Source organism: Stegostoma tigrinum, chromosome 3 (assembly GCF_030684315.1).
Source record: "Stegostoma tigrinum isolate sSteTig4 chromosome 3, sSteTig4.hap1, whole genome shotgun sequence".
Lineage (NCBI taxonomy): Eukaryota > Metazoa > Chordata > Chondrichthyes > Orectolobiformes > Stegostomatidae > Stegostoma > Stegostoma tigrinum.
This window is the reverse complement of record NC_081356.1, coordinates 113,254,824-113,280,781: the sequence shown is the minus strand read 5'-3', so window position 1 is coordinate 113,280,781 and position 25,958 is coordinate 113,254,824. Positions and strand designations below refer to the sequence as shown.

The window sequence follows — 25,958 nt, the reverse complement described above, 5'->3', positions numbered from 1 at the left end:
AATGCCCCTAACGTGGCTGAGTTAACTACATTGGCAGGCAGGGTGTTCCACGCCCTTACCACTCTCTGAGTAAAGAATATGTGTGCCCATTACAAGTGGAGTCAGAAGATTTTTTTGAACATTGAGTGAGGAAATAGCAGAAAAAAGCACACAGATACTTTCTGTCTGTATTCAAGGAGAAAAACACCAAAGAAACTGTCAGATATACTGAGAATCACAAGCATATTATAAATGATGAAGTTCAAGATATTAACATTATTTCTTTTTAAATTACTAGAGAAGTAATGGGACTTGAAGTAGATAAATTTCCTGAAATTGATTATCCAAGCTCATTGGAAAAAGGAAGCTGGAGAGATAATAGATGCATTGATGGTTTTCTTTCAAAACTCTATAGAGCCTAGAATGATTCCTACAGATTGGAAAATGGCAAATGCAGCTCTACTACTAAAGGAAAGATAGAGAAAACTGGAACTACAGACTTGCTGACCTGCCATCAAACACAGAGAAAATGCCAGATTCTATAATAAAGAATGTGCTAACAGGGCACTTAGAAAATAAAGGTAAGACCTCTTCTTCAGATAAGAAAAAGGGACCTTTTATATGCATTTGAACATCATTGGCATTGCAAGACAGGAACTTTGCTCTTTAGCATGTTTTGATATAATAGATTCAGGTGTTGTAAAAATAAGCTGTCAAACGTATGTAAAACACAATGCAAAGCATAATAAAGTGAAATTAAAAAAAGATTACTAAACAGCAATAGGCCACAAGCAGCTTATAAAAGCTAGCGAAAGGAAGTTTGCAAGAGAAATCAAAGTCAATCAGAAGAAATGTTCACTGATCCTGTTTAGTGAAGAAAATCTTTCATAGAATCCCTCTAGTGTGGACACAGCCCATTTTGCCCATCAAGTCCACATCAAACCTTAGGAGGCCATCCCACCCATACCCACTCCCTGCTTTACCCACCCTGGACACTACAGGCAATTTAGAATGTCCAATCCACCTAACCTTCTCAGGAGGAAGCCAAAGCACTCAGAGGAAACCCATGCAGTAATGGTGAGAATGTGTAAACTCCACATAGACAGTCATCCAAGGCTGGAATTGAACGCAGGTCCCTGATGCGGTCGGGCAGTAGTGCTAACCACAGAGCCACTATTCCCTCGTGTGACCTACGTGTGACTCCGGACACACAGCAGTATGGCTGACTCTCAACTGCTCTCTAGGCAATTAGACATGGGCAATGAATGCCAGCCTAGCTCATGATGTCCTCATGCTGTGACAAAATTAAAAAAAAAACATGGAAAAATAGCAGATATGTTGAATAATTACTTTGCCTCGGTATTTACAGGAGAAAAGGAGGATGGCTTGCCAGAAGCCCCAAGGAAATTAATAGTGATCGGGTACATGGACTGAGTAAAATTAATATAAGCGAACATCAACAATGAGGACATAAATGGAATTAAATTGTGGCAAGTCCCGAATCCTGACAGTTTCCACCCAACAGTGTTAAAGGAAGTAGGGGAGGACACTGTAAATGCCCTAATCTTTCAGAGTTCACTACATACTGGTGTTGCCCCTCTGGATTGGAAAATTACACATAACATTCCACGTTTTAAGAAGGGCAAAAGAGGAAATCCAGGGAATCACAGATCAGTTAGCCTAACATCTGTGGTGGGAAAATTGTTGGAGTCTATAATCAAGGATGGTGTAACTGAACACCGTGTAAATTTTCAGTTAATCAGGGAGAGTCAGCATGGATTCATGACAGGTAGGTCATGACTGACAAACTTCATTGAACTTTTTGAGGAAATGACTAAAGTATGGAGAGGGGTAAGATTAGATTAGATTACCTACAGCGTGGAAACAGGCCCTATGGCCCAACAAGTCCACACCGCCCCTTGAAGCATCCCACACACCCCTGAACACTGTGGGAAATTTAGCATGGCCAATCCACCTAACCTGCACATCTTTGGACTGTGGGAGGAAGCTGGAGCACCCAGAGGAAACCCACACAGACACAGGGAGAATGTGCAAACTCCACACAGACAGTCGCCCGAGGCTGGAATCGAACCCGGGTCCCTGGCGCTGTGAGGCTGCAGTGCTAACCACTGAGCCACCATACCACCCTAAAGTCTATGGATGTTGTTTGTATGAACTTCCAGAAAGCGTTCAATACAGTCCCACATAAGAAATTTTTAATTAAGGGAGAATTGAAGTCTGGCACAGCTGGAAAATTGTTTGTGTGGCAGAAGACAGAAAGTCGGATAATGTTAAAGCACTCAGATTGACAGGATGTGACCAGTGGTGTCAATTTCTGTCAATTACAGGGCGTCATTTGTTCACATCTTTTTTTAACAACTTAGATGGTGGCATAAAAAGTCATATATCCATATCATATATTTGCTGATGATACCATGTTAGGCAGTATTGTGGGAAGTATAGGTGGTAGTATAAAATTACAAAGGGATATTGATGGATTAAGTGGATGGGTAAAACTGTGACAGATGGAATTCAATGTAGGCAAATGTGAAGTTATCCAATTTGCACCAAAAAAGGATAAATTAGGGTACTTTCTAGATGATATGCAGTTGAAGTCAGCAGATGTCCAAAGATGCTTGGGGGTTCAGGTGCATAGATCTTTAAAATGTCACAAACAGGTGCAGAAAATAATCAAGAATGTGAATGGAATGCTGGCCTGTATATCTAGAGGGCAGGAGCACAAGAATAGAAACTGTACTGCAGATATACAAAACCCTGGTTAGATCCCACTTGGAGTACAATGAGCAGATCTGGGCAGCACACCTTAGGAAGACTAATTGGCCTTGAAGGGAGTGCCTTGTAGGTTAACAATCAGTCTATACCTGAGATTAAGTTATGTGGAGAAATTATACAAATTAGGCCTGTTTTCTGTCAAAGGTAGAAGGTTAAGGGGTGATCTGATCGAAGTCTTCAAGATATTAACAGAAAAATACAGGATTGAGAAAGATAAGCTATTTTAACTAGTTGGGGATTCTAGAACAAAGGGATATAGATGGAGAATTGGGCCAGACATTCAGAAGAGATGATTAGAAGCAATTCCACACAAGGAATCCAGTTAATACGGACTACAACATCTTATCTCACCAACTGTTTATATGCCACAACTTTGTGTAGGGTATTATTGTCACAGAGGCAGCTTGGAAGAAGCATTTTGATCTTTGCATGTAACAGTGCATGGCCAGAGGCCAGTCATTGCTATCCAATTTACTTCTACAACTCAGGGGTATCGTCTGAGAATTAAAGTCAGTCCATTCAGGAGCAATGTTAGGAAGCACTTCTACACACAAAGAGTTGCTAGATGTTAGTTTTAATTATTAGATAGATAATATTTTTATTGAACAAAGTTGCTAAGAGATATGGGCCAAAGGCAGCTATATGGAGATAGAAGGAACTATAGATGCTGGTGAATCTGAGATAATAATATGTAGAGCTGGATGAACACAGCAGGCCAAGCAGCATCAGAGATCCAGGAAAGCTGACATTTCGGGCCTAGTCCTTTCGCCACAGATCAGCCATAATCTCATTTAATGGCAGAACAGGCTCAAAGTGGATGAACAGTCCTCTCATGTACCCATGTTCCTACATTGTTAATCAATAATCAATGCTTAGCACCTAAATTTAGTGAGGATGGAGCTGAAAGATATTTCTCCTCATTGAGAAGTAGGTGGATAGATGAATTGACCAAAAGATATTTGAACCTTAAGGCCATGAGATGCTGTGACAAGTATAAAATCAGAAATTGCTGGAGAAATGCAGCATCTGTGGAGAGAAAGCAAAGGCAGGTACAACTTTTGGGCTGTCTCTCTCTGTTTGTCAGAAGAACAATCTGCAGTTTATGAAACTATCAAAAAGACAACACTCACTGTATATGACCTTTCCCCTGAAGCTAATCAATAAAAATTTAGGCCTACAAGAAAGAAATTCAGTAGACATTTGAAGGAATGAGGTCGTTGACTTGCTCACTGAGCTGGCTTGATCTCATTCAGATGTTTTGCCACCATACTAGGTGACATCATCAATGGAGCCTCCGAAGAAGCAGTGTTATTCTACTCTGCTTGGAATTTATACTGTTTGGTATGTTATGGTCAGTAGTGTCATTTTCAGTTTTGATCTGTAGGGATTTGTATATGGGGTCTAATTCTATGTGTTCGTTCCTTGCATTATGGGTGGAGATTCATGCCTCTAGGAATTCCTGTGCCTGGGCTACTATGGTTACTTTGTTCCAGTTGAACTGATGGCCTTCATTGACTAAGTGTACTGATATTAGGGAGAGTTTGTCGAGCTATTTTGCTGCTAGTTGATGTTCATGTATTCCGATGGCTAGTTTCCTTCTTGTCTGTCTGATGTAATGTTTGCGGCAGTCTTTACATGGTATTTTGTAAACCACATTGGTTCTGCATGTTGTGGGATTGGGGTCTTTAGTCCTTGTAAGTGTTTTGCCATAGAGTGGATGTGGACTCGTGGGCCACCATGACTCCTAGTAGTCTTCGGACTCTTGTTGTCAGATCTGATATGTTCTTGATGTATGGCAGTGTGGCCAATGTGTTAGGGTGCACTATGTCCTCCTGTTGTTGTCTGTTTAGTAGACACCTGCGGATGAAGTTGTGGGGATATCCACTCAAAGCGATGATTTTGTAAAGATGCTCTTCCTCTTTCCTGCATAGTTCTGGGATGTTGCAGTGTGTCCTGGTCCATTTAGATAGTGTCCTAATGCAGCTTTGTTTGTGCGTATTGGGGTGGTTGCTGTCAATGTTGAGGATTTGATCAGTATGGGTTGCTTTCCTGTATACTGAGGTTTGGAACTCCCCGTTAGTCATAAGCTCAACTTTAACATCCAGAAATGGAAGTTGATTGTTGTTTTCTTCTTTACTTGAGAATTTAATCCCCGCGAATACATTCATGATGAGGTAGTGGGTCTCTTCTAATTTGCTGCATTTAATAATGACAAATGAGTCATCTCCATACCGGATCCACAGTTTAGGTTGATTGTGGGGGAAGACGGTGTGTTCTGGCCTTTGCATGACTGCTTCTACAATCTCGTCATCGCTGATTTCCTTGATACCCTCAAGAGCATAAAAATCAGCGACAACAGGATTATGATGTCACAGCTTTATTCACATCAATCACCACCCCACTGATCAAAGAAACAGTGGCCACATTAGCAGAGAAAGCAGCAACGCAGACCAGCAGCTCAACCAGCAATGACAACATGCTTAAAATATTAGACCTCCGCCTCACCACACACTTGGTCTTTAATGGTCAAATATACAAACAGATCAACAATACACCAATGGGGTTACTACCTGAGGACTCATTGCTGAAGCAGTCAAACGACACAACAAACTCTCCTTAATGTTGGTACACTTAGACAATGAAGGCCATCAGTTCAACTGGGACAAGGTAACCATAGTAGCCCAAGCCAAACATAGACATGCATGTGAATTTCTAGAGGCATGGATACCCACCAGTAATGCAATCAACCAACACATAGAATTGGACCCCATATAGAAACCCATACAGATCAAAACTGGAAATGACATTACTCACCATAATGGCCCAAACAGTATAAATTCCAAGTGGGTAGAATAATACGCTTCATCCAAGTCTCCACTGATGATGTCATCTAGCACGGCGATGAAACATCTGAATGAGAACAAGCTAGCTCAGTGAGCAAGTCAACAACCCACAAACCAAGCTACAGATCTGATGAAGGGTCTAGGCCTGAAATGTCAACCTTCCTGGTCCTATAATGCTGCTTGGCTTGCTGTGTTCATCCAGCTCTACACCTTGTTATCGCAGATTCTCCAGCGTCTGCTCTTCCTATTACTTTTGCCAGAGCTTTGTTTGAAGGAATTGCAAGGGAAAAAGAACTGCTATGGGATTGATAGTCCTGATTGCTAAAGTGAGTGTAAAATTCTGAAATTGTAAAGGAAATTATGATTTTGGAAGAATTCAAAAACAGCAAACTCCAGTGCTATCCTATTTCCAACTTGGCAGATTGTATTGAAAAACTGGGCATGGATTATTTGTCAGTAAAATCGATTTTCTGAAAGGATATTAGCAAATTGCATTGGCAGATAGAGTAAAAGAAATTTCAGGTTTTTTTGTAACACTGGATTAACTTTACCAATGCAAAGTCATGCTGTTTGGAATGAAAAATGCACCAATCATTAACCAGAGAAGACAGCAATGAACTGTGTAAATCAATCGTTCACATCAATGGTTTTGTTGCTTTCAGCCAAACCTGGGAAAAACACCTCTTTGAGTGAGCAACAAAAACAAAGTTGCGGAAGAAGCTCAGCAAATCTGGTAACATCTGTGAAGGAAAAAACAGAGTTTGTATTTTTTTTCTTCACAGATGCTGCTAGACCTACTGCGCTTCTCCAGCAACTTTGTTTTTGCTCCTGATTTACAGCATCCACAGTTCTTTCGGTTTTTCTTTGAATGAGCAGTTTGATTGGCAAGTCAGCTTAGTTATTGTGAGGTGCCCTCTTGTGGCAGTGGTAGCTTCCCTACCCCTGGCTAAGGCAGGTCTGGGTTCAAGTCCTAACCATTCCATAGGTATGCAAGAACATCTCTGAACAGGTTGATCAGGAAAAATAGTTTAACTTTTTTAAAACCTTGGCTAATGGTGAATTTGCTCAAGCAAAGGTGGCTTACTTAAGCCACATTATAGGGCATAGCAAAGTAGCAACTAGACAAGTGAACATAAAGGCCATTTTGGATACTTCCATGCAAAATTTTGCAATATCTTGGTAAGTGTGGATCTGTTCTTGTTCTAAACATCAGCACTGTTGTAGCTCCTTTGGTGAATTTGTTCAAGCATATTTGAATGGAAACAAGAATATCAGAGGAGCTTTGACAGCTTGAAAATTTTGTTGACAACTGCAGCAGTTTTAGTAGCGCAAATGGATGTTAATGTCAAGATCGCTGATGTGGATTCCATTTTACTATAAGATAACACAATGAGGATCCAACTGCATGTCAGTGACTTAAGGAAGGCATTGACAACATATCAACAGCAATATTGAGGAAGATATTGAGGCTGGTGTTGGCTCCACATCATTGTGAAATATATCTTATCAACAACGTGCAAGAGACTGTTATTTATACCGACCATAAGCCTTTGCTTTTTTAAAAAAATATTGGTGACATGAAGTTATTATTGTTTTGATGTTTAATCCTCCAGCTGTGCAATTTAAAAATATTCATGTACCCCTCAGTGAAAGTACATTATCCAAGAATCAGTCCAGTCCAAAGCTATTCTCAGCTCCTGATGGCCTGCCTCTTTTATTCACTTCTGCAGCCAAATAATTTCTAATCCCTGAATTGGCATTCCCAATGAAGGTTACCCTAGAAATTCCTGCCTTTAGCCAAAGCTACTCAGATCTTCCAACCGTGTTTAATCTTCATGAATCTGATCTCTTCAATCTGAACACAAGCTCCCACCTGCATTTTACATTGAAATCAACTGAGACTGGTTGATTCAATCCCATCTCTCTCTCTCTCAGATTCTTGCAGGCTATGTCTATGACATTTGGACTTCTTTTTGGAAACCTGCAACCCAATATTATGAAAAGTGAACAAATGAAAAACAGTCAAAACATGCTCAAAATATTAACTGTTTCTGTCTCCATCGATGAGTTTCAGCAACATTCTCTGTGTTTGTTTCAGATTTCCAACATCCATGGTATTTTGCTTTTGCTTACTTTCTGGGCAGCATAGTGGCTCAGTGGTTAGCACTTCAACCTTACAGCACCAGGGACCCAGGTTCAATTCCCCTCCAGCTTTGGGTAACTGTCTGTGCGGAGTTTGCACATTCTCCCTGTGTCTGTGTGGGTTTCTCTGGGTGCTCCAGTTTCCTCCCACAGTCCAAAGAGTCAGCCATGCTAAATTGCCCATAGTGTTCAGGGGCGTGTGGGTTGTAGGGGAATGGGTCTGGGTGCGATGGTCCAAGGGGCAGTGTGGACTTGTTGGGCTGAAGGGCCTGTTTCCACACTGGCAGAAATCTAATGAAATATTATAGGGTCTTCCTACAGACTTGTCCCTTTCCAAAGTCCATCACCACAGCAATGTGAAATATTTGGCATCAGGTAGAAATGCTAACTAGCAATCTTTAGATTCTCAGGTTCTTATATCTTTAACTATCACCAATTAACAAGTCCGTACATAATGTGGAGACTAATTCAAACCACAGTTGTCATTGATGTTTTAGTCGTTATTCACAGATGTCAATATATTGCAGCATTTTCCCAGGAAAGCTTCACCGTAACTGTTACTAATCAAACCACCCAAACTGTTGTCAGGTAATTTGGCCAAATGGCACCATTTAGAAAGTACCACCCAAGACATAACATATTTGTAAACTTGGTGTTTGAAATACATTGGAGCTGCATTCATCCAACCAAGTGGAGGGTACTCTTTCACTTTCTAAATGCATTCCTGGCATGTGGATGACACTGACTAGGCTGGCATTTATTTCCCATGTTGTCTAGGAGGCTGTCAGATGTCAAACACATAGTTATTGCTCTAGAGCCATGTGTGTAGACCAGATAAAGAAAGGATGATATATTTCCTTCTCTTCAGGACATTGAAATAGAACATTCTTTTACAATAATCAACTGTGATTACATGGTTCTCATTAGGCTTGTTTGCATCTTCTTCCAGATTAGCGTTGAACATTCATTTCACTGCCTGTGCTGAATGGGATTCAAACCCATGGTCTCAGAGCATTCGGCTGGAGGTATGGACACTCATCCAGTGACATTACCACGAAACCATCACCTCTCTCCACTCTCCTTACTTGTGCACAATGGGTATGCACAAACTTTGTGGAGTCAGGAAGTGAATAACTCACTGCATAATTCCCAGTTTCTGATTTTCCACTTCTAGCTGCAGCAGTTGCATGGTTGGTTTGGTTCTGTTTCTGTCAATATGAACCCCCAAGATCTTGATAGTGGGGGATTCAGTGATTGCAATGCCATTGAATTTCAAGGGTTGATGGTTAGATTCTCTCTTGTTTGAGATGATCTTTGCCTGACTTGTGTAATGCACATGTTATCACTGATCAGCCAAAGCCTGAGTGTTGACCAGGTCTTGCTGCATATGGACATTTGCTTCAATATCTAAGGATTTGCAAATGGTACTGAACATTGTGCAACCATCATGGAACATCTCTATTCCTTTTTATGGAGGGAAGGTCATTGATGAAACAGCTGAAGGTAGTTTGGCGTATGACTCTACTCTGAAAACCTCCTGCAGAGATGTCCTGGAACTGAGATAATTGACCTTTAACAACTTCAAACACTTCCTTTGTCCTGGGTATAACAGTGGAGAGTTTTCTTCCTATTTCCATTGATTGATACTCACCTAGGGTCCCATGACCCCACACATGTTCTCACCTCACCTTTGGTGTGTTACCTTTTATGACGTGTGAGCTGAAAGAGTTATTTTTGTTAGTTGGTGTTGATGACAATTGACTGGGTGGCTTCTTCATGATCCCAGTGTGGGTTCAATTCCTGTTCCAGCTGAGCTTACCACTTTCCTTCTCAAATTCACTAGTTGCCTGGGGATGTGGGGACCCTCAGGTTAAACTCACCATCAATTGTCTCTCTATATTAACACAGCACACTAGGATGATCTAGTCAGTGTGGGTTATTTTTACACGCCGATGGCCATTTTTTTCTGTCTTTGCTGTTGTCCATGTCACCCTGTCTGCGGACTGTCTGTTGACATATTCCAGCTTTCTATTGTTTTGTTGGCCAGTGCAAGTGGGCAGCACCCCACCTTTCTCAGACAGAGGCAACACCTTCCCCAATAGAGGGTCTGAGTTAGGTTTTGCATTAACCAAAGAATCCCACAAGTGACTCAGTGAGGTGAAGTGAAATCACCATGTGAAGGCTTTAAGGGCAGCTCCTGAATCCTCATGTTGCTGACTTGTCTAGGAGCAGTGCAGGATCGGTGCTGGGATCCCAGCTATTCACAATATGTATCAAGGATTTGGGCAAGGGAACAAAATACAACATCTCTAAGTTTTCAGATGATACCAAGTTGGGTGCAAGGGTGAACTGTGATGAGGATTAAGAGATCCTTCAGCATGATCTTGACAGGTTGGGTGAGTGGGCAAATCAATGGCAGATGCAGTATAATTTTTAAAAATGTGAAGTTATTCACTTGAGAAGAAAAAACAAGAAGGCAGATTATTACCTGAATGGCTATAAATTGGGAGATGGAGTGAGCACCGGGACCTGGATGTCTTTGTGCACCAGTCGCTGAAGATAGGCATGTAGGTGCAGCAGGCGGTAAAGAAGGCAAATGGTATGTTGGCCTTCATTACGGGAGGTTTTGAGTACAAGGGCAGGGATGTGTTATTGCAATTGTATAGGGCCTTGGTTAGACCATACCTGGAATATTGTGAACAGTTTTGTCTCCCTTTCTGAGGAAGGATGCTCTTGCTCTGTAGGGAGTGCAGCGAAGGTTTACCAGGCTGATTCTGGGGATGATGGGTGTGAGGTATGAGGAGATTCGCTGGATTGGGATTGTTTTTGCTGGAGTACAGACAAATGGGAGAGACAGGGTATCTCATACAGACTTACAAAATTCTAACAGGACTGGACAGGGTCCATGCAGGGAAGGTGTTCCCAATAGTGGGTGTGTCCAGAACCAGGGGTCACAATGTGAGGATTAGAGTTAGGCCATTTAGGACTGAGATGAGGAGACATTTCTTTACCCAAAGTGTGCTGACCCTGTGGAATTCATTACCACAGGAAGTAGTTGGTGCCAAAATATTGAATGTATTCAAGAGGTGGCTAGATATCGCACTTGGGGCGAATGGGATCAAGGGTTATGGGGAGAAAGCAGGATTGGGCGATTGAGTCCGTCATCAGCCATGATCGTGAAGAATGACTGAAGGCTTGAGGGGCCGAATGGCCTCCTCCTGCTCCTATGCTCTATGTTTCTATTCAATTCCCTGACGGCTGCTGGAGACATTCCCGTGCGCTCCTGGTTCTAGTGTTTGAGAAGGCTCAGGCTCCCGGGACTGTATCCCCAGTTGAACCTCACGCACCCCCTCCCCGCAGCACCGTGGCCAGGCAACGGGTTCAACACGTCGGGCACCAGGCCAGTGTAGACCAGCGAGCCTCACCATTGGCATGCTTCATGCCGCTAACATTGCTGAATGCGGGACCCCGCCTTTCCAATCGACTGTGGAAAGCCGCCAGAAATCCAGGTTACGCCCACGCATTGCAAATAAGGTGTCTCGGGGCCATATACAGCAATATAACCGGCCTCTGCGGGAATGGGCCGGCTATGTGTGTGTCTGCGTGCGCGCATGGGAGGGCGTAGATTGAACAAATACAGACTGACCATTCTCCAAATTCCGCCCAAGGTCTGCGGGACAGTTGCAAGGCCAAACACGCCGGCCAAAAAAATGTACAATACAGTGTAAAGTACAATGGAGTTGAAACTGTATGCGCGCGTCAATGTTTCGCGCAGGCAATCTGCATGTCTTTCGAAACTGCATTTGAAAAGGCAGGTTTCAGTAACCGAAGGCCGGCACCGAGGGATTACGCGTTGCCTGTAATTTATCTCTAGTATTTAGAGAGAACTGTGGTTAAAGCGAGAATCCCCCCCCCCCCAACATCAGACCCTCATATACACCGAAGCCCATGCGCTCCCTCACATACACACACACACACACACACACACAAACTGAAGGTGCAGGCAAGGCTCAGTAGGTCTGGCAGCATCTGTGAAGAAAACAAAACAAAACAGAGTTAATGTTTCTGGTCCGATGACCCTTTCTTAGAACTGCCCAGAGCTGGAGAACCAGTGGACTTGTTCTTTCATATATTTGGCGGTCGCTGAGATCTCAAAAGCAAATTATTGCATCAGCCCTCAGTTATTTTTTGCCATTCCTTAACCCAAGGTTAGGGGTTAAAAAAGAAGTTTGCACCAGTCGTTCAGAGAACCCCTTCTCTTGTGGTGAGAGCTGGAGCCGTCGAACTGAGTTAATTAGCTGCTTTCGAAAGAAATGGAAATTAAAATTCAACTTAAGAAACCAAAACTGTATTTCAAACATGGAAATCCCTCAAGTTTCATTGAAGCTGCCACCACACTATCCGTTCGCTTCTTAAGTGGTCTGCTGTATTTCTTTGGGAATAGCTGGCGAAATGTTAACTAAAACTGTTAATTAAAAACGGGGGGATGGGGGTTGGGGGTGAGCGTTCCTGATTGTGAAATAATGGGTCAAAGCGGAGATCTCCGCGGGAGCCAAAGCGAAGTTTTTGTAGCTCAGGGTCACGACATTGTAACAGTTGGAAGTTGTCGCTTATCAAAGATGTCCTTTAAATGTCCCCAGTGAACTTTGACAGCTCCTTTCCTGGATACCCACGGCGCCCCTCCTGAACTGCGACCCAGGAAATGTACTGAGCTGCACCAATGTGTGCTGTACTAGCCCCTGGGCACGCTGGCTCTTCCCCCTTGCTTCCCCTCTCGCGATACGCAGGGGGCTTATATTAAGCTGGGACCGGCCGCGGGCGTCCATTTGGTCCGCTGCTCTCCGTTCGGAGTTCCGCTGCTTCGGTGGCCGCGCACTTCTCTCCTCGCTCCGCTGTTCCCTCCTCCCCCACGGCGGCCGGATGGGTGACTACGCGTTCAGCTTCATCAAGGACTTTCTGGCCGGAGGGGTTGCCGCTGCCATCTCCAAGACAGCGGTGGCCCCTATCGAGAGGGTGAAACTGCTGCTACAGGTAAGCCCCCACCCATCCAATGTTTGGTTTTACTGGTACCGAGAGGAATGGGTGCATTAAAACAGCACCCCCGTGTCAGACAGAGAAGCACATAATCCTTGCCCCCAGCCTTCAGCCCCCAGACCCAGCCCCCAAGACTCAACCCCGAGACTCAGCCTCTATCCCCCAGACCCAGCGCCCAGACCCAGTTGTCAGCTCCAGCACCTAGCCCTAGTCCCAGTCCCAGTATCCCAGCCCCTCGTCTCAGTCTCAGCTCCAGATGCATCCCCCAGACACAGTTCCCGTCAACCGACCCCAACTGCAGACCCCAGTCCCAGTCCCAGGCCCCCAGTCTCCATACCCAGGTTCCAGTGCCAGAATTCACTTTCACTCCCAGCCCCCCAGCACACGCACAGCTTGTTGGAAAAGGACAGGAATGAAAATCAGAGAGCATACTGGAAACACCGGGCCAACTGTGAACAGTAGCACCGCCTCCAATTAAAAGCAGCCCTGGATCTCGTTGCCTCAGTGGATTCTTTTCCATCGTCTGTTTTTAGAATCAGAGATGGCAGTCAGTCAAAGAGCACTTTCACTGGAGAGGTGCAGGTGACATTGCCCAGAGCTGCTGGCTGTCTGGCTCGGTCTCACTGGATACATTGGGTCTGGGGTGTTGTAAATCAGATCTGACTTGGTCAGAGCCGGTGAACCAGAGGGGTTGTTCTTTCATCCATTTGACGGTCATTGGGATCGCAGAAGCAAATTATTGCACCAGCCCTCAGCTTCTTTGCCATTCCTTAAACCATGTTTGAGGGAACAGAAAAGATTTTGCACCAGTCATTCAGAGAACCCTTTCTCTTGTGGTGAGAGCTGGAGCCACGAACTGGAATATCAAGGAATCAAGATAGTCATCAAGAAATCCAAATAGGAATGTGGCCATCAGAAAGTGTGCGACTTGCCACAGAGAGTGGTGAAGGCAACCCACAAAACTGCCTGGAAAGGGAAGTGAGGGAGAAGGGACAAAGAGAGTACGGTGATAGGTTTAGATGAGGAAAGATGAAGAGGCTCTAGTGCAGCTTAAACACGAGTATAGACTGAACAATTTCCAGGCCTGTTTCCAAACTGCTCAATTCAATCGATTAAAAACCAAACACAACCCCTCTGGTGCATCTGAATCTGAAATAACTGCACGGTCTCTGTGGCCTAGACTCCCATTGTTCACATATGCACAGTACATGGGCTCTGAGCATCCAACTCAGAGCTGCTCCCCGGAACAAGGAGTCTCTGAATCGCTGGTTTATATCTGTCAGCCAGGGCTCCTTGATTGGCCCAGGTTAGCAGCCCCAAACAAGGATCTCATTGTCAAAGAGATCCACCTCCCTAAAATCATTACAAATCAAAACTTTTTAAAAAATTTTATCAGTTAAACCAAATCTGGTGAACTGCTGAGAGACAGCCCGGAGATAGAAACGGTGGAATCGCTGGGCATGCAGTGGGTAGAACTGGAGGCAGAAACGATTGTAAAAAACAGAGCTTGCTGGAAAAGTTCAGCAGGTCTGACAGCATCTGTGGGTGACCGTTGCCCAGAACCAGTTGTTACTAAGCATCAGGGAGATGCTGGTCCCTCTGAGCTGGGACTGGGTATGACAACAGCAGCTTGTCACCGTGCAGGAAAAGCTGCCCAGGGAGCGGAGCTTTGAGCGCTGCACTGGCCTTGGCTGCGATAGGGAAGTCCCAAACGCCGGGCAGTGGAGGTACTGTTGGGTGCGTTGGGGGAACACTGTAAAATCTGGAATTAAATGAGTTCTGTTTGGGCCCTCGCGAATATTAAACCAACAACATGAAACGTTAACTCTGAAAGGCTTGGCCCTCGGGACCGCTTTTGCCCTGTTCCCAAACTGTGGAAGCGTTCTCGAGGGAGGTGAACCAAGTAGTTCGTCCGGACCTGGCTCAAACAGTGCTGCTGTCGACATGGGAGTCAGACTAGAGTGGCACTGGGCTGTGCGGGAAGCCTGTTTGTTCTGTCACAGGCTCGCAGCTCAGAGCAAACGGCAGTGACCCGGGTAGGCAGTTCTTACAAACGGATAATATCGGAAATCTGAAATAACACAAAAACTGACCGAATCCTTAGCGGTGATAATGGGAACTGCAGGTGCTGGAGAATCCAAGATAATAAAGTGTGAAGCTGGATGAACACAGCAGGCCAAGCAGCATCTCAGGAGCACAAAAGCTGACGTTTCGGGCCTAGACCTCTGATGAAGGGTCTAGGCCCGAAACGTCAGCTTTTGCGCTCCTGAGATGCTGCTTGGCCTGCTGTGTTCATCCAGCTTCACACTTTGTTATCTCGAATCCTTAGCGGGTCTGGCTGCGGTTCCCCAAGCCACAGATGCCGTGTCAGACCCTGCTGAGTATTTCCAGCGGTTTTTGTTTCAGTTATTTCTTAGGCATATCACCCAGGAGCATTCTGCGCACTAATTCACAAGATCCGAAGTAAAATGCAGAATGTTGTACATTCACAAAACCAATCCCTACTCTCTTCCAGGTAGTTTTAAAAGTGATTCCGTGCGCCGGACGGAGAGCCCCTTCGTGTTAAATGCCCTCAGCGTCAAATACTTGCTAATTTTCTGACCGAAACTTGCTTTCCATAATCGCGAGTCGGTAAAGACAAGAACCTGTGCCTATCTGCTGCCAACATAGCTTGGAATTTCCGTGGGCTGTCCCGTCAATGCCAACCCCTTAATATTCTATCCTCTTGGGGTTTATATTTCTAAACACAGACACACACGCAGCCCATCCTGTCCGGCAGCCTTCCTCGTCACCTTGCAAGTATTCTGGAGAAGTCCTCACGCTGGGAATTCCTGAATGTGGTATTCCAGGCAGGGGGGCTCCGGATTCCAATAATTTTGTCCCCGTCGCACCGACGTGTCGGGTGTGGGGTGAACTGCCGGGGTCTAAAAGAGGACTCACTGGAGTTATAGTCATATGGCATAGAAATAGGCCATTCGGCACACCACAGACATCACACTTACACCAGTGCCATTCACCTGCCCTTGGTCCACATTGTAACTCTGCTCTCTCTGTCTTGACAGATGCTGCCAGAGCTGCCGAGTTTCTCCAGCATTTTCTGTTTGTTTGCCCCCCTGATGTTTTTTTTTTAACTCAATTTCACCGTTTTGTCCCAGGGAATATCTGAGGTGGTTGACATGATGAAGAACAAAGTAATTTTATACTTGATGAAGAGTCATCTAGACATGAAACATTAGCTTCCTCTCTCTCCGTTGATGCTGCCCGGCCCGTTGTGATCTTTAGCAGTTTTTTTTGTTTTCAGTCCTGATTCTAGCAACTTCAGTAACTTGTTCCCACTAAGTAATTGTATCGATGCGATCAGACACTTCCCTCAGCGCACGGTTCAGAGGGCTCCCGCTGAATATTTCAACACCTCCAAAGCACGTTAAAATAGAAAAGGTGATCATTACACAGTTCAGTCCAGGGCGCTGCAGAAACCGGGGTTATTCTGCCATTTAACCCAAACATCAGCATTGCAAAATAATCTTTGCTAGAAGGCTGAGACACTGCTAATTGCATAGATTAGGGCTAGTAGGAACTGTAGATACTGGAGAATCTGGGATAAGAAGGTGTAGAGCTGGCCAAGCAGCATCAGACGAGCAGGAAAGCTAACGTTTCATCATTGAAGAAAATTTTCTGAAGAAGGGTCTAGGCCCGAAACGTCAGCCTTCCTGCCCCTGTGATGTTGCTTGGCCTGCTGTGTTCATCCAGCTCTACATCTTGTTATCTCTAATTGCACAGATTAACGACTAGCGCTTGAAAAAACCTCGAATGTAGAAGGAAGTTGATGCACTGCTGGGCGCTCCATACCTTTTGCTCCGCTCTTAGCCAATTCATCAGCGAAAGGGTCAGCAATCCCGCTGTCAGCGGGAAATTTAGAGCCTTATATCACCTTAAAGCAGTTGGCTCCGTTGTTAACAGTGGTATGTTATCCTCCAAAATCCAGGGCACTGACTGCAAAGATAAACTTCCATTGTAATGTTAGACCTCGCAGTTTGATTCTAACTATTGGGAATGCTTACACACCAAGGAAGCCCATGGATTCACAAGAGCTAATGATTTATTGGGAATGAGGGAAAGCTGTTGGATGCGTGGTCAACGCCAAATGTCAGTCGGGTGGTGGGGTGGGGGGGTGGAGAACAATTCTTTGCAATTGAGGTGTAACAAGCATCAATCTGATGTCTTTTAAAATAAAACGACGATAGATCGGGTCAGTACTCAGTTTCATTGCAGATCGGCTAATAGGCTGGAGGGTAAGAATATGAGAAACAGTGTAAAATAGATACAACACAGGGTGGACCTGGGGGAACACAGCAGGTCTGCAGCTCTGAAGAAGGGTCCCGACCGAAATGTCAACTTTCCTGCTCCTCTGATGCTGCCTGGCCCGCTGTTTTGTGTCTGACTCCACCATCTGCTGATCTTGCTCTCTCCAGCGTAAAATATCCTATTTTACGCCTACTCCCACTTCCCGATCTCTCATAGGCACTTCATTGGGTCAGGTAGGGAAAGAGGTTTTGAAAATATAAATACTTCCCTTTCTCTCATATTCATGCAACCTCACCAAGGTCGCCTGGTGTTATTGAGTCATGCAGTACTGGAAACAAACCCTTTGGTCCATGCCTAAAATAATTCCACATAATTCCACTTCTTCCTGTCCCGCAGACCCGACTAGTCCCCCTCCACCAACACCCTCATCCGAACTCCTCACCCTCAACAACTTCTCTTACAATTCCTCCCACTTCCTACAGACAAAGGGGGTGGCCATGAGCACCCGCATGAGCCTAAGCTCTGCCTGCCTCTTTGTCTTGCTCCGTTAACATTGATGACTGTATCGGAGTGTGCTCCCACCAGGAGCTCCAACAATTCATCCACTTTACCAACACCTTCCAACCCCAATCTTAAATTAAAAAACACCTGGATCATCTCTAATACCTCTCTCTCCCTTCTGAAACTCTCTGTCTCCATGTCCAGCAACCACCTAGAAACTAATATCCATTTCAAGCCCACGGACTCCCACAGCTACCCAGAATACACCTCCTCCCACCCACCTTCCTGCTAAAATGCCATCCCCTATTCCCAATTCCTTTGCATCCGCCGCATCTGCTCCCAGGATGAGGCATTCCACGCCCATACATCTCAAATGTCCTCGTTTTTCAAGGACCACAACTTCCCCCCCCAGTAGTGGAGAATGCCTTCCACCATGTCTGCCGCATTTCCTGCAACTCATCCCTCACACCCCGTTCCTGCAATAACCGCCAAAGGAGAATCCCCCTCGTCCTCACATACCACCCCACCAACCTCTGGATCCAACGCATCATCCTCTGACACTTCCGCCATCTGCAATCTGACCCCACCACCAAAGACATTTTTCCCTTCCCACCCTTAATCTGCTTTCCGTAGGGACCACTCTCTCCATGACTCCCTTGTCCGCTCCACACTCCCCTCCAGTGCCACCACACCCGGCACTTTCCCCTGCAACCACAGGAAGTGCTACACCTGCCCCTACACCTCCCACCTAAGTCCCATCCCAGGCCTCAAGAAGACCTTCCACTTCAAGCAGATGTTCATCTGCACATCTGCTACTGTGATATACTGCATCCGCTGTACCCATGTGGCCTCCTCTACATTGGGGAAACCAAGCGGAAGCCTGGAGACCGCTTTGCAGAACACATACGCTCAGTTTGCACTGAACAACTGCAGCTCCAAGTCACAAACCATTTCAACTCCCCCACCCATCCTGCAGACGACATGTCCATCCTGGGCCTCCTGCAGTGCCACAACCATGCTACCCAAACGTTGCAGGAACAGCAACAGCAGCCCAATGGCATCAATGTGGACTTCACAAGCTTCAAAATCTCCCCTCCCCCTATTACATCCCAAAACCTGCCCAGCTCGTCCTGCCTCCCTAACCTGTCCTTTCATCTATCCTCTCCTCCCACCTCAAGCCCTACCCCCATTTCCTACCTACAAATCTCATCCCACCCCCTTGACCTGTATGTCCTCCCTGGACTGACCTATCTCCTCTCTGCCTCCTCACTTACACTCACCTTTACTAGCTCCATCGCTGTCCGCCTATCTTCTCCTCTATCCATCTTCTATCTGCCTCGCCCTCTGTCCCTATTTATTTCAGAACCTCCTCCCCCTTCCCCATGTCTGAAGAAGGGTCTAGTTTCAAAATGTCAGCTTTCCTGCTCCTCTGATGCTGCTTGGCCTGCTGTGTTCATTCAGCTCTACACCTTGTTGTCTCAGATTCTCCAGCATCTGCAGTTCATGCTATCTCCAAACTAAATTAGTGTTTTGCTTCTACGTTTCTCAAATTCTAGTTGACTCTGACAGGCACGTGGACTTCACTGCATTGATTACCCGTCCCTATTGCACATGAACTGAGTAACTTGCTAGAGCCATTTCAGAGGGTTGTTAAGAGCCAACCACATTGCTGTGGGCCTGGGGGTCACACCAGTTTGAGATTTTAACAACAATTAATTAGAGTTGTGACTGTCACCTTTACTGACGCAAAACAACATTTGCAAATGACGCATACTAATCTGAAATAGAGTCACACAGCGCGGAAACAGACCCTTTAGTCCAAACAGTCCATGCCAAACATAATCCCAAACTAAACTAGTCCCACCTGCCTGCTCCTGGCCCACATGCCTTTAAACATTTCCTATTCACGTACTTATCCAAATGTCTTTTAAATCTTGTAACTGTGACAGCATCCAAATGCTTCCTCTGGAAGTTAATTCCACACATGAACCATAATCATGTTTTTTTTAAATCTTTCTCCTCTCACCTTAAAAATATTTCCCCGGTCCTGAAATCCCTCTCCACAGGGTCCTGTGTTCTTCAAAACGAAGCGCTAGCAAACGCGTTTTGAAGTATTATTGATTTTTCCCTCTGGGAAGACCTATTTTCGATTCCAGGTTTATTATTTGTGTTCAACCAGCCCAGGAGTTGGATTTTATTCCGCATCCCCAAACATTACCTGGATTCTCCGAGTGACTGGCTCAGTGAAATTACCATTCCATCCCTGTCTCCCCACAAAGACAGTGAATTAAGGGCAGATCAAGAACAGCAATTGAAGTGATTTCTGACCTTTTTGTCGTTTGCTTAAATTCCTTTAGGTCCAACATGCCAGCAAACAGATTACAGCAGAAACACAGTACAAGGGAATCATAGACTGTGTGGTCCGGATCCCGAAGGAGCAGGGATTTCTGTCATTTTGGCGCGGGAACCTGGCCAACGTGATCAGATACTTCCCAACCCAGGCTCTCAACTTCGCCTTCAAGGACAAGTACAAGCAGATCTTCCTGGGCGGCGTAGATAAGAAGACCCAGTTCTGGCGTTACTTCGCCGGGAATCTGGCGTCCGGGGGAGCAGCTGGGGCCACTTCGCTCTGTTTCGTGTACCCGCTGGACTTCGCCCGAACGCGGTTGGCAGCCGATGTGGGTAAGGCCCTGAACGAGAGGGAGTTCACTGGCTTGGGCAGCTGCATCGCTAAGATCTTTAAGTCAGATGGCATCAGAGGCCTGTACCAGGGATTCAATGTCTCTGTCCAGGGCATCATCATCTACCGAGCCGCTTACTTCGGAATCTACGACACTGCTAAAGGTGAGCAGGAAGTTGCTGGGACTTGTGTCGGCAAATGTTTCATCTCAAGTTCACTCAGCGTTCATCTGCGATGATGCAGACGCAAGATGGATTTCACTAAAATCATTTGGTATCTTTAGGAACACGTCCAAATGAAATCTCCCATTGGATAATCCTTTGAATTTATTTGTTAAAATCAAAACTCGTGGGTTATTTATTGGTTGTGAAAACATGTGACTCCCTCCCAAAGCACAGTCTTGCCACTCTCAGCAATTACACGGCAAAAAGATTTGTCTCCAGCAAAAGCAGAAATTGCTGGAAAAGTTCGGGAAGTCTGGCAGCAGTTCTGACCAAGGGTCACGGGACCCGAAATGTTAACTCTGATTTCTCTCCACAGATGCCGCTAGACCTGCTAAGCTTTTCCAGTAATTTCAGTTTTCGTTGCTGATTTCCAGCATCTCGTGGGGTTTTTTGGGGTTTTTATTAAGGGTTGTCTCCAGTTCTGGCAAGATATTTTAGAACACTCTACCGAATTATTAAATGCCCGAAAGGATAACTAGCATTTGAGTTAATTCATGTGTCGCAGAAAACGCTGAATATTGTCCATTCTTAATTGTCTTTGAACTGACTGGCTACAAGCCATTTCAATGGGCAGTTTAGAGTCAACCGCTTTGTTGTGGATCTGGAGTCAGGTGTAGGACAGATCAGATTGAAGAAAAAGACGGAATTTATCATTATTTTCCCTGAATTTGCAACGGGAGTTTGGTCCCCGTTATTTTGTTGAAAATAGAGCAAATCAGTATGTTCGCTTAGAGCTACCTTTCATATACATTCATACTTTTTGGAGTGGGTAAAGAATTTTGTGGATTTTCATCACTTTCAACGCTCATCCTCAATGGTTTCCACTTTCCATAACCAGACGACATACCTACCTATTTTCGATTGTAAAGTTTTGATTATCAATTTAGCGTAACTTTATCCAAGGCCATTCCACACTGTTAACCCTAGACACTATGACCATTCCATTTTATTTCCGTATTGTAGTAGAGCTACTCCACCTTTTAAGGACGAAGGATGGTTAAATTGTTAAATATGATGGGTCTTGCTAACTAAGGAGTAGTGTTCTGTTCTCTCAGGGCGTCGATTTCAGAGTTCAGGGTCTTGCTGGTGTAGAGTTAGAAAGTATCCTCTTGGTGGAAGAAGGATCGGTGGGACTGCATTCAGATTCGTTTGTCCGCCATCTGTCTCTGCCAATCAAACATAGCATCCGTAAACTGAATGATTCCGGTAACTGTGCCAGATGATGGTGAAAAGTCTGTCATTTATCGATGAAAATCAATCTCATGAACTGGCTGTCAAGTCTGGGTTTATTAATTGTCAGGTATGATGCCGGATCCCAAGAACGTGCACATTCTGATTAGCTGGATGATCGCACAGACTGTGACAGCAGTGGCAGGGCTGGTATCCTATCCGTTTGACACTGTCCGTCGGCGTATGATGATGCAGTCAGGTCGTAAGGGAGGTAAGTGTGAATCCGAGTTTCTTCAAATGTCAAGCTGCTGAACAATAGTTAGTGCAAATCAAGTTAAGTCATGCACTTAGACCTACCGTCATTCTGTGTCATTGATAACAACAAGATATTAGACAGTGTAGCAGTGAGAAATGACTGGGTAATACCGCTGCATAATGACATAAAGATTTTCCTTTGAGGCTGCAAAGCTTGTTCACTCCCAGATACGTTGTAAGGCGGTGTACCCAGCGAACATTCTTTCTATAGTAGAACTATATTTCCATTCTTGTCATGAAATATGGATATCACTGCCAACGCTAGCATTGATTGCCCATTACTAACTGCTACAACTGAGTGGCTTGCCAGGCTATTACAGCAGGCAGTTAGAGTCAACTACATTGCTGAAAGGTCTGGAGTCACAAGTTGCCCAGACCATGTAAGGATAACAAATTTCCTTCTACTAAAGAGTAAACCAGATGGGTTTTGTTTTGGCAACCAGTGAAAGTTTTATGGACAGTCATGGTGGTTCACAGTGCCAGGGACCTCAGTGACTGAGTGACTGTCTGTGTGCAGTTTCCATCTTTTTCCAGTGTCAGTGTGGGTTTCTGCTGGGTGCTCTGGTTTCCTCCCACAGAACAAAGATATACAGTTAGGTGGATTAATCATGGTGAATAGGGGGATAGAATGCTATTCGGAGTGTCACTGCAGACTTGATGGGCCGAGTGGCCTCTTTCTGTATTTGATGGATTCAATGATCATTACAGAGACTAGCTTTTGGTTCCAGATTTTTTTTTCATTTTGAAAGAACTAAGCTTAACCATCTGCTGTGTGGAACTTGAGCCAGAGTCCCCAGTGTATTACTTTGGGCCACTGGATTGCTAGTTGAATGCGATCACCATAACACTAGTGTCAGATGCTGTGATTTATATTGCAGCCTATAATTTGTAATTTCAGTTTACAACTTACAGCAGTTGTGTCCCAAGGTAAATCTATTCCAGACATTTCTGACCATATTCATATCACTGGATGACAAAATCATCTTACTGAATATAAATGTGTCTTTAGTTTGTATTTTTTCTTGGCATATTGCTTTCTTAACAGATAACCCAAATCTATTTTCTCCCATATTTTGAGATGTACTTTCCTCCTTGCTCATTATCCCATACTGTTCCTTAGCTCCTCCCACACAATATCTTCAAGACTTCTTTCACCATTCTCTAGGGATATGTTTGACTTCAGTACAATGTTTCATGAGAAATGTTTCTGAGAAAACTAATCATGCATCTTAATATGTTTCGCCTTGTTTGAAACTTAGAAAGTTTAAAGCATTGGAGTTCACAGATATGGAAAAATGACTTTGCTTGGAAATGTGTTCTATTTCCAACAGTAAGAGCTGTAAAGGTCTGAATGCCTGTTTTTTTACTGGTGCTAATAACAACCCTTGCTGCGCACATGATGTTTTTTCCATTTCAGGCTTCAGCTGTTCTATTGCTTCTGACAGCTGGATTGCCACTCAGTGCTGTGGATCCCCACTCTCTAAAACTAAAGTAAGACTTTAGTAACTTGCTGTACACAGGGATCTCTCATAGGCTGCAGACAAAGGAAATTTTCATTGCTTTATTTTGAGCTGGGTTTAAATCCAGAGCAGAGATGAAAATCTAGGGCCCAAGGTACAATCTACTGAATGCCTAGATATCAGTCCTTAATACTCACACTTTCTAAACCAAAAACAAATGCTTTTTTTGTTGTAATTATATAAATACAAGTTTGTAAAGCCAATTTGCGAAGATTGGACTGAAGCTCACATGGACTGCAGTGGTTCAAGGAGGCATCGCACAATGACCTTCTCAAGGGCAACAACAGATGGACAATAAATGCTGGTCCAGTCAATGATGACTGCATACCAGAATGAATAAATAAAATATAAAGCAAACAATATTATTGTTTCTATCTTCTCAAATTGGCCTTGCAACAATTTGCATCTGTGTAACCACTACAAAAAAAATTGATGGCTTAGAAAAAAGATGACAAATTACCGTTATTTCATGGATTTTGTTAAATGCTTTGAAACAGTAATTAACACTAACCTGAACTCAGTTCCGAAGACATCATATTAGACTTGAAGTGTTATCTTCTCTCCACAGATAGTGCCAGACCCACTGAATCTCTCAGGCACTTTCTGTTTTTTACAACACTGAACTGATGCCATTCCAAATCATACTGAGTTAGACATCTTAATACACGTGAAATGATAATCTGTTGAGGATAATTTCTTCATATTAGCACAAATATTGTGATCCAAACATTAATACAATGCTTGATTGTCACCTTGCATCAAATACCTTGAGTGGTAAAAAACTGGAACTCTACTCTGCTATAAATCTCTGCCCAGATGAACAGTTAATAGTATCAGTTGGGCCATCCTTAGAAAAGAAGGAAGGTGGAACCATTCTAATTGTTAAATAGATCCTAATGGCTGGCTGTACAGACTGTTATTAGCCATCAAGGAACACATTACTTGCTTACCTTTTTTGAATGGAATCATGCACAAGGAACAGGAAAATTAAGATCATAGGAAGTATGCAATTGAAATTATTTAGTTTAAAGAGTGATTTGAAATGTATCTGCAAAATGTACTCTGCCTGCCATAATTAAAAGCAGTCAGAAATGATCATCAACACTAAAACAATTAATAGCTTTTTATTATAAAATACCTGTGAGCCTGTGGTAGAATGAATTAACAACATGCAGCTTACACAAATAATTGTTGCCCGAATGATATGTAAACAATTCAAAATGTTCTCTTGTTTGACTTTTAAGTTAAATTATTAGATTGCATTCATTCCTCATTATAGCACTTTCTTAAAGAGAGGTAATCTGTTCTTAAGACTATGTCACATGGCCTCTGCCTATTTGCAGCTCCTTCAAATATTGTTGGCTGATACTGCATCCTGAGTTATTTCCTTTCCAATTTTTGTTGGTATTGGTTTGTTATTGCCTTTCACTCTGAGAGGCAGGATGAAGAGGCAAGTCCTAAGTCTACCTCAGCCAAAACAGGAATCAAATGTAAACTGTTAGCATTGTTCTGTACCATACATTAGCTATTTAAGCTATCTATCCCTATACTAAGCCCAAAAAAAAAGACACCAGTGACAGAGTTCTGCATGTACTAAATGGATCATGAGAAGAAACATAGGGATCCAATACTTCTTTGCTAATGAATCAAGGATATTTTTGTAGTGAGTGGATAATGCATATTGTAACATTTTTGTTATAATATCTTAACAGCTGATATTATGTACAAGGGCACAATCGACTGCTGGAGGAAGATTTTTAAAGACGAAGGTGGTAAAGCTTTCTTCAAAGGTGCCTGGTCGAATGTATTAAGAGGAATGGGTGGTGCTTTTGTATTGGTATTGTACGATGAAATCAAGAAATTTGTCTAAGGTCCAACTCTCTCCGATTGGTGAAAATTATACAGAGGTAGAAAACTGTAATATATTGTAGCAGGAACAATGGTTTTAACAATGGTAATTGTACCATTGAGGATTCAAATGTCTGAAAGAAAGCAGTTGCACGTTGGGGAGTCACAAAAATGTGAAAGGGATTTATGCATAAATAAAAGTTAAGATCAGTTAGCCTTTAGATTTGTCATTCATGTATTACATTTGATAGCCTTATCCCCATGCCAACTGTACATATTTTACTTATGGGTTCATCAGTTTTATTGTGGGTGGTGATGAATTTCTATATTTAATCCATGTACTCCAGGAATGGTTATATTCTAATTATTTTAGATTTGCACATTGTTTAGAACTGATCCTAACCAAACAAATGTATTTATGGTCCTAATTAAATCAACTGTATTTATTAAGACTGCCTAATGTATACAATTTTCAATAAAACTTCCTGTCTTGAATTGAACTGGTGATTCAACAATCTTGAAAATGCACATTGTTGTGAATATCTCCTGTCATCCTTCTTCTCTTCAAGGTACAGTCTCAACCACACCAAGTCATCCTCATAAT

The 25,958-nt window shown here is 43.8% G+C and overlaps 1 protein-coding gene across 1 annotated transcript; it reads left to right on the top strand.

The window, feature by feature from the left end:
- Nucleotides 1-12,560: 12,560 nt before the first annotated feature.
- Nucleotides 12,561-25,854, top strand: slc25a4 (solute carrier family 25 member 4). The gene is made up of 4 exons (XM_048528279.2): nt 12,561-12,788; nt 19,955-20,441; nt 21,802-21,942; nt 25,219-25,854. Exons 1-4 carry the CDS (start codon nt 12,678-12,680, stop codon nt 25,374-25,376), a joined length of 897 nt encoding a protein of 298 aa, XP_048384236.1. The 5' UTR covers nt 12,561-12,677; the 3' UTR covers nt 25,377-25,854.
- Nucleotides 25,855-25,958: the final 104 nt, after the last annotated feature.